The 13,569-nt window shown below is 39.0% G+C and overlaps 2 protein-coding genes across 2 annotated transcripts; one reads left to right on the top strand and one right to left on the bottom strand.

Moving 5' to 3' along the window:
* Positions 1-610: 610 nt before the first annotated feature.
* On the bottom strand, positions 611-6,317 carry med6 (mediator complex subunit 6). The gene is made up of 8 exons (XM_051916489.1): positions 6,183-6,317; positions 5,710-5,869; positions 5,389-5,480; positions 4,251-4,333; positions 4,059-4,167; positions 3,843-3,958; positions 3,717-3,744; positions 611-1,110 (listed from the first exon to the last, which is right to left on the bottom strand). The coding sequence occupies exons 1-8, from the start codon at positions 6,202-6,204 to the stop codon at positions 956-958; spliced, it is 765 nt and encodes a 254-aa protein (XP_051772449.1). The 5' UTR covers positions 6,205-6,317; the 3' UTR covers positions 611-955.
* Positions 6,318-8,442: 2,125 nt separating this feature from the next.
* Positions 8,443-12,383, top strand: LOC127524710 (tetratricopeptide repeat protein 9A). The gene is made up of 3 exons (XM_051916490.1): positions 8,443-9,590; positions 9,946-10,128; positions 11,529-12,383. Exons 1-3 carry the CDS (start codon positions 9,149-9,151, stop codon positions 11,609-11,611), a joined length of 708 nt encoding a protein of 235 aa, XP_051772450.1. The 5' UTR covers positions 8,443-9,148; the 3' UTR covers positions 11,612-12,383.
* Positions 12,384-13,569: the final 1,186 nt, after the last annotated feature.

Below are 13,569 nucleotides of genomic sequence, written 5' to 3' on the forward strand. Positions count from 1 at the left end.
GATCCGGGTTATTCTGCAGCGCCTCCGAGCGGCCAACGCGAGTATCGACGAACAAAAACATCTGGGGCGATACTGTTGAAAGCGCTGATTTTTTTTTGCAACCTGTTTACATAAATACATTATTTAATAAATAAACAATCCCTCTTAGTGAGGTTGTTGGTGTTCGAAACAAAGAAATATTTTTTTAAAAAATATTATGTATTTACACTGTAAGCGTGTGTGGTATTCTAAAAAAAAGTGGAGGAAATATTTTTAAAAAATATGAACCTATCGTACCAGTATGTATTTTTACTGTAAGCACTGTTACTGTGCGCATACAGGTCCAATAAATTAGGTCGGGGCTGGCAGTATTTGGGTCGAGCTAACTGTTATGAATAAAACTGAATTCTTATCAGAACATATCTGCTGGCTATGAGTCTGTTTTTAGAGCACTAAATACAGAGCGCAGTTCACGTTTACGTAGAAGCGCAAATGATGCGCGTGCCCATCCGAACACACGAGGGCGCTGCGTAATATTATAATCTCCATCGGAAGACCAAGATCACATTATAGACAGTCAAAGGAATATAAGTTAATTATTACGTAGCTACTGAATCACTTACAAAGAACATACAAAAACATTGTTTTAATAGGCAGAAAAAAAGGCCGTACACTATTTGAATGATGATAAACACTGCAAACAGTTTCTGAAAAACAACTTGTTTTTCCACTATTAATGATACAATGGCATACAACTCAGAAACACTGAAATATACAAAATGACATACAGAGATGAAATACAAACATTTCAGTTCCCTTATTTCAAAAACTATAAAATTATGAAGAAAATTCATTTATTTACAATAACCGTAACAGTCCACCCTCAGATAGCTGGTGCAGAGTACTGTCTACAGGTTTGTGCTTCAATCAGTCCTGCAACATTAAATCAAAGTTGTTTGTAGCTGGCCAGCATGTGTTACTGCAGGCGTGCACGTTTCTCAGGTGGTGGTTTGTTGGGTGTAGTTTGTGGGGCTGGCCGGGCAGGGCCAGGAGGGGCCGGAGGTTTCGTCTCTCGTTCTTCTTGAGGCTTCACAGTCTCAAGTGGCACTTCTGGCTCTTTCTTTACCTCCACTAAAGACAGGGAGTGAGAGATATTTATGTATATTGTATATATGTTGCATATATGTTCATATATATATATATATATATATATATATATATATATATCAGCGTCAAAGATGTCTATTTACAACATGTTTTTGAAGTGTTGATCATTGTAGCCAATCAGACATATCTGTTGAGTGCGTGAACACAACGGCCAAGTCAACCGAAGTCAGTACTTTTGACAACCCTAATTACAGTATCAAAAAAATCTTTTCATGTGACAACACTGAAGAAATGACACTTTGCTACAATGTAAAGTAGTGAGTGTATAGCTTGTATAACAGTGTAAATTTGCTGTCCCCTCAAAATAACTCAACACACAGCTATTAATGTCTAAACCGCTGGCCACAAAAGGGAGTACACCCCTAAATAAAAATGTCCAAATTGGGCCCAATTAGCCATTTTCTCTGCCCGGTGTCAGAGACTCATTAGTGTTACAAGGTCTCTGGTGTGAATGGGGAGCAGGTGTGTTAAATTTGGTCTTATCGCTCTCACTCTCTCATACTGGTCACTGGAAGTTCAACATGGCACCTCATGGCAAAGAACTTTCTGTAAAAAAGAATCATTGCTCTACATAAAGATGGTGTAGGCTATAAGAAGATTGCCAAGACCCTGAAACTGAGCTGCAGCACGGTGGCCAAGACCATACAGCGGTTTAACTCAGAACAGGCCTCGCCATGGTCGACCATAGAAGTTAAATATATCCAGAGGTTGTGTTTGGGAAATAGACGTATGAGTGCTGCCAGCATTGCTGCAGAGGTTGAAGGGGTGGGGGGTCAGCCTGTCATTGCTCAGACCATACGCCGCACACTGCATCAAAATGGTCTGCATGGCTGTCGTCAAAGAAGGAAGCCTCTTCTAAAGATGATGCACAAGAAAGCCCGCAAACAGTTTGCTAAAGACAAGCAGACTAAGGACATGGATTACTGGAACCATGTCCTGTGGTCTGATGAGACCAAGATGAACTTATTTGGTTCAGATGGTGTCAAGCGTGTGTGGCGGCAACCAGGTGAGGAGTACAAAGACAAGTGTGTCTTGCCTACAGTCAAGCATGGTGGTGGGAGTGTCATGGTCTGGGGCTGCATGAGTGCTGCCGACACTGAGGAGCTACAGCTCATTGAGGGAACCATGAATGCCAACATGTACTGTGACATACTGAAGCAGAGCATGATCCCCTCCCTTCAGAGACTGGGCCACAGGGCAGTATTCCAACATGATAATGACCCCAAACATGCCTCCAAGACGACCACTGCCTTGCTAAAGAAGCTGAGGGTAAAGGTGATGGACAGGCCAAGCATGTCTCCAGACCTAAACCCTATTGAGAATCTGTGGGGTATCCTCAAACAGAAGGTGGAGGAGCGCAAGGTCTTTTAACATCCACCAGCTCCGTGATGTCGTCATGGAGGAGTGGAAGAGGACTCCAGTGGCAACCTGTGAAGCTCTGGTGAACTCCATGCCCAAGAGGGTTAAGGCAGTGCTGGAAAATAATGGTGGCCATACAAAATATTGACACTTTGGGCCCAATTTGGACATTTTCACTTTTGTGGCCAGCAGTTTAGACATTAATGGCTGTGTGTTGAGTTATTTTGAGGGGACAGCAAATGTACACTGTTATACAAGCTGTACACTCACTACTTCACATTGTAGCAAAGTGTCATTTCTTCAGTGTTGTCACATGAAAAGATATAATAAAATATTTACAAAAATGTGAGGGGTGTACTCACTTCTGTGAGATACTAATATTATATATATATATATATATATATTATATACACACACACACACACACATCTCTCTCTCTCTCTACTTGACTGTGATTGCATCTGAAACCTTTTTCAAGTACGGCCTATATACAGATTAGTTTAAGGGTGTACTCGCACTAGGCGTTCTGAACCGTGCCCGAGTGCGTTTGACCCCCAAAGCCTGGTTCGTTTGACAAGTGTGATCGCTCCATTCCGTGCCCGAGCGCGGTTCGTTTAGCCAGCCCTGGCCCACTGGGAAGAGGTGGGCCAGAGCGCGGTTCATATGCAGTGTGAGCGCTAACCGTGCCGGAGCACAGAACAGCTACTACTTTTGTGTGCGCTGCTGTTATCATTATGACGGCAAACATCTTTATTACTACTTTGATAGTACACTTATCAATTCATGTAATTAATTTGAGTGTATTTGGGTTTATAACAGGTCTGATTCTCACCTTATTGACGAACAGGAATTGTAGTTTGCGAGTAAAGCTGCAAATTCCTCCGTTAACGTCAGCTGCCTTCATAATAATCCTCTGATACATGCTATTGAAAATCGCTGCGAGGCATAATTTATAAATAGCCAATTATTAGGCAATATCTTAGTGAAAGTGCATTTCTTCCCGTTTTCTTCCATTCAAAAAGCTGCATCGTATATGACTTAAGCGTGCTCCGGCCTGGAACGTTAAGTGCAATGTGAGTGCGGGCCAGTGGGGGAGGGGGGACAATCACGCTCAGGCTCGGTTCAAGTACACCCTAAGAATTTACAAAACTGAAAAGTGATTTTCATCTGTAGTGTGTGATATAGTGATACTTAGTTAAGTATTTGCGCACCTGGGACAGGCTTCTCTCCTGGTTTGGGCTGAAACAGAGACACAAAATCAGTGAGCATTTAAACTAAATAGTCCTTTTTCCATTCAGAAACCAGTTAGAAATGTTTCATGTGTATATTAATAATACCTGATAGAAAGTTGGGGGAAATTTATTGCGCAGATCCAGCAACAGTGTGTCAACTCTCTGCCTCTGGAACAAAGAACTTGGCTCCTCTTTCCGCTTAGATTTAGGCTTTACCCTTTCTATAACCAACACATATAACACACAAATGTTACACTTTTTGACAGGTACAGTTGTACTTGTTGAGAGATGTTTCCTGCTGCTGTATGTGTGTGTTCTCACCTCTCTCCTCCTGGTCTTTATAGTGCCACCAGTACCCTTTGGATGGGTGGTACCTGCAGAAGGACATTGCCTCATCAAATGCAGACTGAATCCCATGAACCGCTGAGAGCTGGGACACATCAAAACAAAAGATTAATGTTTATACTGATAGAGGAAGGAGTTAATAAATTGTTCTTAGGTTTATAAACGCACCACTCTGGAATTGATGACTGATCCCAGGTCAGGTGCCTGATACACCACTCCAGCTATAATATAGTAGTCAGCAAGCGGGATCACTGCAAGAAAGCACAGCGAGGGAAACAGAACAAGATTTGAATGTTTTTTTCTGATCAATGATCATTATTTTCCTGTTTATTATGGTAAAGCTGCTTTGAAACAATCTGTATTGTATAAAGCGCTATATAAATAAAGGTGACGACCATTTCAAAATTCAAAACAGAATGGAAATAATTTATCAAAAAGTAATATCCTCTGAATCAACTTTTTTGTCATCTAAAAATTATCTTGCAATTTAATCTCTCAATATGAATTAACACGAAGAGAAGATTGCAGAATAAGGGGAACAAAGATGTAATAAATAAGCAAAAACAGCCATACAGACAGCAGAAACTTTACGTATTAGTGAAGAAAGCATTTAATCTGGTAAATGTTCTTCAATTAAACCACATATATAAAGTAGAAGTACCAAATTGTGCTGCTTTTTCAAATATACTGCAACAACATTCTATGTTTAAATTGTACTTGTCCTTTTTGTTCAAATATACTGCAACAACCAGTGTTTCTCACAGGATTTTATGGTGGGAGGATCTCGACCCCTCTAGGGAGGTCCAGGGACATGCTTGCCATAAGAAAATTGTGTAAAATTTAAATTTAAATGCATAAATCTGGTGCACTTTGAGAGCAAAATTAAGATCTGAGAAATTAAGGTTTGAGGAAAAAAAAAAAAAAAAAAAAAAAAAAGTACACTTAATTGTACCTGGACTTAAACTTTAGTTGTGAAAGTGTCTCAATCCACAATTACATTCACACTGGTGTTTTTAGAAAGCCAAACAATTTGAATATAATAATAATTATTATTATCATTATCTCTAACAATGGCAACAACATTCTATGTTCAAATTGCTTTGAAATTGTACAGAACGTTGTCCTTTTGGTTAAGTATCATGTCAATCGCAACTTGACCTGGAATTTAAGTCTGTCAATATTACAGTTGATGCAAAAATGTATCATCTGAAAATACAATGCAGACATCAAATCAAAAATATTCATAAATGATGACACTACAAGTAAAGAAAAAAAGTAGAAACTGAACAGCAATGCAGAAACTCACCTTGTGTTGGTGATTGTCTCTGCTGCTTTCTGATGATGTACAGAATCGGCTCCTGAGCGTGAAGCAAAATATATTCCACACCCACCATCTGACTACACACACACAAAACACGAAGTAAGCACGCACACAACACACTCTACAGCAGCTCAATCTATTTTTTTAATTAATTAGAAAATACAACAATCAGCAGTGTGACACTGAAAAAGATAACATGTATGTGTTGTCTGTCTTTGTGTTTCCAGCTCATGGATAAGTAGGTTACATTCTGATACATCTACTACATACATAACCCAGTTTTTAATTGCATCGTGCAGTGCTTACTTGAGGTGATCCAGGGTTAATCTCTGCATTTTCACCACCTCGTTGTTGCAGGTGCGATCATAGAATGGGTTGCTCCTCTCAGAGAAATACTCCAGCACATTGCTGGGGTTCAGGATGGGTACCCAGCCACTGTCCACCCACGAGATGCCCAGCAGATTATCTGACAAACATACAAAAAAAAATACCAAAATCAAATTCGAATGAGAATATTTCCGTCTAAGAAAAAGAAAGAAAAAACAAACAAACAAAACAGAATATATCGTAGAAAATGCAGACAACACTACGCGCCTCATTCTACAACAAACTACAGCGACAATGCTAAAGTAGAGTGTGGTTATTTTGGCTTGACAAAGCAAACGTTCTGTTAATATATTTTATTTTTCTTATACAACATTCAATGTAATGACAAAGGGATTTGACATGAATAAATCTGTCAACGATTAAAACAATTCGCGAAATATGTGATAAAGTACCTCTTAAATCCACCGACGCCATCTTCGCAGTTCGCACTCAGGCGCAGGCTGATGACACAACAACCGTCGACGCTCTATTACGATTGCTCCATGAAGAAATCAAATACAAATTCTGATTTAATTGGTTTTATCATTAAAAATCGGTGTTGAAAATTCTCGTTGCCCTTCTTGAAATTCATATACTGAGGATACATAAAAAATATTATTAAAATATATTATTTAAATTATTTTCTGGTTACTTAAGTCTTTCTGGTTAATAATATTATGTTTTTTGGCAACACATTGCATCCATAAATGTAGGGGGGTTTTTTTGTTGTTGTTTTTTTTTTTCTCAAATCACCACCACTCTTAAAAAATGAATTTATATTAATATGGAAATATTAATTATAAAATAATTAATTATGAAATTATGGAGGCCCTATTTGGCATGTTTGAAGATTATGTATTTCAATAAAATATACTTTTTAAAAAACATTCAGAAGTGTTCTTTCAATTGTTTTTTGTTTTTATTTATTTATTTTTTGTCAAAAATATAACACAATTTTCAAATACATAATATAAATTATATATATATATATATATATATATATATATACACACATGTAAATATTTCTTAAATACGTGTGTGTGTGTGTGTGTGTGTGTGTGTGTGTGTGTGTATATATACATAATAAATATACACAGTACACACATATATTATGTTTATATATATATATATATATATATAAACAAACTTTTATTTTGGATGCAATTAATCGTGGTTAATCGTTTGACAGCACGAATTTCTATATTTTATTTTATATTTTAAAGAAGATTTACTCTTATATTTATGAAAATATAAAAATATGACATTTACTAGTAGGTGAATATATTGGCTCTCAGTAAGATCAGTCGTGCCATGTTTACAAGTGTTCAGTCATACACACACACAATAATATACAACATTTTAGATTTTAAAGCATTCAATTAAGACAAAAATATTTATATTTTAAAAAGGCCTATAGTCAACATGACCATGAAAGGCATTTTTAGAATTAGGAAAGATGCCGTTGGATCTAATTAAAAGTACATTGGTTGAAACATCATCACTACAGAAGAATTCATCAGATGGGAAAAATACCCAACAGAGTCCCTGCAGCAGAATTCTGCAGGAATATCAAATGAATGCAGTGCAGCGTAAAACACCACATAATGCCTGCAGAGCAAGAACAGGATTAAACCAATTAAAATACAGAAAAGAACCATTAAATTCCACATCCAACTCAAACTCAACCCCAATGTCAAGCTCAAATGCCACAAATTCTTAACCTGCCAAGAGGTGGCAATATAGCATTGCCTCAAGTCAAGTGTCATGTTCTCATTACAAACCACATGTAAGAGAAAGAATAAAGTATAGCTTCTCATACATTAATGGCAGCTGACCTGAAAAACATGTTTCTTTGTTGAAACTACAACTAAACAAAATCAGAGTTTTATCTGTTCCCAAACAGAACTTTCAAATACATGACTCTGACCAACCCTAAAATAAGAAAAGTCCTGACTATGTACAAAGTCAGCATTGTACAAGCTTTGCCCTAGACAGGTAGAAAAAGATCTAATGAGGACAGACGGTGCTCTTATAGTTTCTTTCAAAAACATATATTGTTACTATAATGTTAAATTAATATATTATTTTAACATGTTATTAAGTGTTTTTAGAATATTTCTGACATTTTGAAATAATCAAAAAGAAAAAGAAAAGGAGCAATTGTAACATTTTTTTTTTTTACATTTTCCCTATTACAAATTCACATTGAGAAAGACTGCTATTTATTGAACATAGGCCTGAATGAGCAACTAATTAAAGAACAGCCTTCAGCAGTTGTTTAAATGCAGTATTTTTCATTAAATATTGAACTTTCACAATACAATCCTGCAAAGAAGCTAAAAGTTAAAGTGTTAGCATCTGTAATTTGTATTAATTTGCAACAAGCAACATGCTAGAGACAAGTAGTTAAGATAAAATTGTTAATTGTTAAAATAGTAGCCTAATCTTAAATTCATACAGTAGAAGAAAAATACTGGACATCAAAAGATGAGCTAGAACTGTAAGCTAGAAATAACTTATGTAAGCATGTGCAGAAATGGTCTGAAATGCACATGTGTTTGTGTGTATGAAAATGACAGACTGAGCAAAGCAGAACTCCCCTTCCATCCAGCACGATTTACCGCAATCACGACACACCCAGACACAACAGACGAACCAGCTAACCGCTCAACACACACACACACACACACACACACCTGTGGGACACAAACATGACGCTTCCCAAAAGGAAACTCATTACGGAGATATTCACAATTAGGCGTACTTCTTAGTTAAATGAATGTGGGATAACAATAACTTTGCTGTGGGCATAATGAAAGAGAGGAGAACAGTTCTTCTGAATCAAGGGAGGATCAAAAGGAAGGAGATTAAACTGTGTTTAAACAGCTCTTTTCAGTGTCCGACAGCAGCTGTTTTTCTGTGTTCTGGGGGCAGAAATCACGTCACACGAAATCATCGTTTGAGCAAGTGAAATGCGTTTGTTAACGGCTGAGTTGCGCTCAGCTGGATTTCAATGGAAACGGGACGTCGAAGCAGGGGGGCTGACAGACCGGTTATCGCGCTCCATCCGTAATGACCGCATTTCTTAAGGGCAGCGCGAGCACTGTGGCTTGATGCGCACGCTCACTCTCTTTTGAGTCATCTGGTGAGAGCAGGACGTGCCGATCCTGTTCTGTCAGACCGCTGAAAAAGAAAGAGAGAGAGAGAGGCAGAAGAATAGGAAAAATTCACATCACTGCGTGTGTGTGTGTGAAACATCCAGGAATCCATCTTTAAAACTGAACCGCGAAGACCTGCGCGGGCATGTAGACTAAACACGCGAAGAGGCAACGAACGAAGCTCGAAAACGTTAGTTTCAGGGAATTGTCGAATCGGTGGGATGAGCGTGGAGCACGGCAGATTTGAAGGAAGTATACGCAAGGGAAACGGCACGATGAGCGTCATGAGCGGCAGCGCGAACTCCACCATCATGCAGCCTCCCGGTGGCCGGAGCCGCGGAGACGCGCGCTACCCGCAGCACGCGCCCCATCAGAGCGGTTCGGTAGTGAAACCTCAAAACGAGCCCGCGGACCTGGTGAAACGAGCCTTGGACTTCAAGACGCAGGGCACGCAGTGCTACAAGGATAAAAAATACCGCGAGGCCATCGGCAAATACCACCGCGCGCTGCTGGAAATGAAGGGTCTGTGTCGCGTGCTTGGGGACCCGGACACCAGCAAGTCCCCGTCCACCGTCCTGACCAGCATCAGCAAGTCCAGCCTGACGGACGAGCAGAAAGGCGCGGTGGAGAACGCGGAGTTGGAGTGCTACAACAGCCTGGCTGGTGGGAACGCACATCATGTTTCACCACTTTAAAACCAGGGGGGTTTCATTCAGTGCACATATGTTTTATGCATTCCACCTGTTAAGACTGAATGAAAGCAGGGCCACCATAATATTCGGATCAGTACTATTCGATTTGGCCCCTCCAATCCTAAATATGTCTTAAAAAAACGTAATCTGTGAGTGAATGTCTTCAGTTCTGCTTGCAGAATGACGTCATGGTGTGTCTAGATTACAGGTCATATACCTAAATTTGATTATAAACTGCAAACCATGATTACAAGTCTGAAATATCCTTACCAAAAAAAACTCAAATCGTCATTGGTGCAATTCATTTAGTCTGTGTTTGCATGTAGCTTGTCTGTTGCAGATGGAGCTTGTGAATTATGAACGAGTGAAAGAGTACTGTCTGAAGGTTTTGAGGAAGGAGGGCGAGAATTTTAAAGCACTGTATCGCTCTGGCGTGGCGTATTATCATCTGGGAGATTTCAACAAAGCCCTGCACTACCTAAAGGAGTCCCACAAACAACAGCCCGCAGGTCAGTCACATCAAACTCTCACACACTATACCAGCATTTCTCAAACTGGGGACATTTCTGTGGGTGCCCGAATGTCTGTCTCAAATAGTCAAATACGCTGCAAAATCATGGCGAAACCATATTATAGACATTTCCAGTGGCCTTGGTTCCTTTAAAAATGTAAGCCTTGGAACAAAGCCAGTCACTCTGAAATGAATCTCAACACTACATTTTATTCAAAGCATAAAAAGTCTGAAAATAAAAAAACAAACTGTGGGATTAGAATGTTGATCAAGAGTGTGAGGAAACACATTCGACTATGTCATCCGGTCTACGAACAATTTGTGGATATGAAAATGGTCCTTGGTTTAACAAAGTTTGGCAAATCATCCACTAGACCAGGGCCGTAACAACCATAGGCATTGAGGGAGACAAGTCTCCCCCAATAATTCGAAATGGCCAAATTGTCCCCCCTAATATTTGATATTTCTTAATGCTGCTCTCCATTACGCACTGCTCTGTTTGTTGTTAGGATGACAGACAGTTTAAAAGGTTACATTTTTATGCTGGTCTGCCTCAGCGGTCTAACAGTGCTCGTCAATGTCAAAATAATGTCCAATCAGATCAAAGAAGGTGGGGCTTACTATTCACTGAATGAGTGTGAATTCCAACAAGACACTATTAGTTCTTACAGTGAAAGAGTGCATGCATGGTAAGATTAGCTAAACATTTAATATTTGACAACTGTTTTTTGATAGATATGTTTAACGACCCACAGTAACATACAGTGATGCAAACTACTCAACATTTTTAATGGAATTTCTCCATTTTGAATTGAAAATGTCATTAAGATGTCATTCATAACTGAATATGATGAGACATTTTTACTTTTTTGACATATTAGACATACAAACATGTATAAAATGTTATTGGGAAAGAGTTTAAATGGACTACTTCAACTATATAGGCTGTAACTAGACCTAGAACTTCTTTTACATTCATATTTCTTCTTTATTCCCTTAAATCCCTTTTAATTCTTTAATTTCTTTAAATAAAAATACTACCTAAAACAACAAAAAAACTTTGTTCCCCCCCAATGCTCAAGACATGGTTACGGCCTTGCACTAGACAATCAGATATACTGTGCTTCTGCTATAATCCAAAATTGTGTAAAGCAAAAGATTAAATTCTGTCTGATGTCATTAAAAAGCTGATTAGTAATAATGTTAAATTTGCAGTGATATCAAAATGACAATAAGCAGCACCCTTCAAACCCAAAAAACCTGCTTTCCAGGACAACAGTGATAGTGCTAATAAATGAATAATAAATAATCCCAAAACTGAAATCTTTCACTACACTTCCTGCCCACATTTTCTGTGTTAAAACAGCTGTTTCCTCTATTTCTGTGTATGTGGGACAGACACTAATGTCATCCGCTACATCCAGCTGACGGAAATGAAGATTCGTCGAAATGCCCAGAGAGAGAAATCAGAAGTTCCATAAAACAGCTTCCGCTTGAATAGCTTTCCACTGCGGACACCCCACTATCCCCTCATCGCACTCTCTGTGGACGAGGTTCGGCATTTCATGGAAGACTTTATTCCAGTGCGGGTCAACACACCTGTCTCAGTCCTGTCAGAAACAGTCTCTGGCTCAGATTGAAGAGCTGAATCAGGTGTGCTGTGCCCTGGAGTAGACCGCGGAGACCCGGGAAGGAGACCACCAGGGATCTCACTGGCATTTATTATACTTTCTGAAGTACAGTAGTGCTGTCAAAATGTTTGCTTTTAATCCTCGGTTGTAAAAAACAAACGGATGTAGGTCTCCCGAGGTGGTTGTGGTCTGAAGTTGTGCTCCACAGAACACCCTCAGATCATTTTGTGGCTGGTGAAACATAGTTTACATATTCCTGCAGCTTTTTGTTTGCATATTGTTTTCATATCATGACAATGTTTTTTATTAGAGATTCTGAATCGGTTTTGTTGTAAACACATAAAGCTCCTTCATTTGAAGTGCAATTAAGTGTCACTACTAGTGAAAACGATGCCAATCATATACAACCTACTCTTCACTTAACACCCACATTCAAATCGCAGTGATCTCACAAGATCTCACACGCACAGAGTGGGCTTAAGTGTACACACACACACATACACACACACACACACACACACACACACACACAGTGGACATGAGTGTAAGCATGTGAATCAAGCACTGACTGACACGTATACAAAAGCATGTAGGAGTAAAATAAACTGTGGTCATTGTTATATTTAGGAGTGCGTGTTTTTTGTTCATGCTGTGTAATTTATATCTAATTTCTTACTGATTGTGAAAAGTGAAGACATTAATTTGATGCTAATCTTAATTTTGACAGAGAAGGGACTTTATATATCTATATTTCCACTGTACTCAACTGTTTATTATGGGTTTTACTTGCAGCTTAACAGCAGGTACACAAAACAGTCCAATTCACTGCTCCGTTCTGGTTGCTATGGTGAGGTTGCATAGAAATCATCCTTTGAGACAGATGGGCATGGTGTCCTAGACATGCTCGCTTAGACAAATCTGTGCAAGACAGAAGAATGTAAGATTAAACGGTTGAACAGTCTGTCTAAATGCCATTAAATTGCTGGTTTAGTATTTAGTAATTATGTTAAATTTGCAGTAATGTGGACCAATGAGATCGCATTACTACAGAAAAATACTCTCATTCAAAATGAAGGCAAGACACCAAAGGTGAATAGGGTAAAATTAAGATTATTACACTAAGACAATTGTTTTGTATGCAAATTAGGCATCATCTAATTAAACATGCCCTAATTTTGAATAAAATTTCAGAACAGAAATCTGAACATTGGATAAAGCCAGGTTCAAAATTTCTTTGTTGACAGGTAACACTTTATTTTGATGGTCCATTTTAGATCTTCTACTGACTATAATGGTGCTCTTCCACTGCATGGTACGGCTCCGTACGGAACAGTACGGCTCACTTAAATAGTACCACTTCGGTTGAGGTTCCAAGCGAGCCGTACCGACACTAAATGTGACATGTAAACACTGCAGATCACTGATTGGTCAGAGAGAATCGTCACTACCAGGATCATTGGATTTGAAACATGAGACACCAAACCCGCTAGATTTAAATAGTCAGTAACAGACACCGCAGTATCACTTGTTTGCACAACTTTTTTTAAACGACTTGCTTTAAACGACTGTCGCACGCAACTTGAAAAAAGAAATGGCTGTATCATAGGTCAGTAGATGAGGTCCAGACTCGTTGGTAGCCGAGGAGCAGATCCACAAAAGTAGAGCTGGCGCAACTATAACAATCAGTCTATAATCCTACCCACTTTGAAGCACTACTATACTGCAGTGGAAAAGCAAACCGAAAGTAAGCAAGCCAAGCCGTGCTGAACCGAACTGAGCCGAGTTGTTCTACGCAGTGGAAAAGCACC

This window comes from Ctenopharyngodon idella, chromosome 13, assembly GCF_019924925.1.
Source record: "Ctenopharyngodon idella isolate HZGC_01 chromosome 13, HZGC01, whole genome shotgun sequence".
In the NCBI taxonomy this organism is placed as follows: Eukaryota; Metazoa; Chordata; class Actinopteri; order Cypriniformes; family Xenocyprididae; genus Ctenopharyngodon; species Ctenopharyngodon idella.

Bases quoted from the DNA above. Each gene is read 5' to 3' on its own strand.
- med6 (XM_051916489.1), bottom strand. From the start codon at position 6,204: ATGGCGTCGGTGGATTTAAGAG. The intron at 3,745-3,842 runs GTATTATTAATA...TCTCTGTTTCAG, and splicing joins TTCCCCCAACTTTCTATCAG to CCCAAACCAGGAGAGAAGCC. The intron at 1,111-3,716 runs GTGCGCAAATAC...CCCTGTCTTTAG, and splicing joins AGGAGAGAAGCCTGTCCCAG to TGGAGGTAAAGAAAGAGCCA.
- LOC127524710 (XM_051916490.1), top strand. From the start codon at position 9,149: ATGAGCGTGGAGCACGGCAGATTTGAAGGAAGTATACGCAAGGGAAAC. The intron at 9,591-9,945 runs GTGGGAACGCAC...GTTTGCATGTAG, and splicing joins GTGCTACAACAGCCTGGCTG to CTTGTCTGTTGCAGATGGAG. The intron at 10,129-11,528 runs GTCAGTCACATC...TATGTGGGACAG, and splicing joins CCACAAACAACAGCCCGCAG to ACACTAATGTCATCCGCTAC.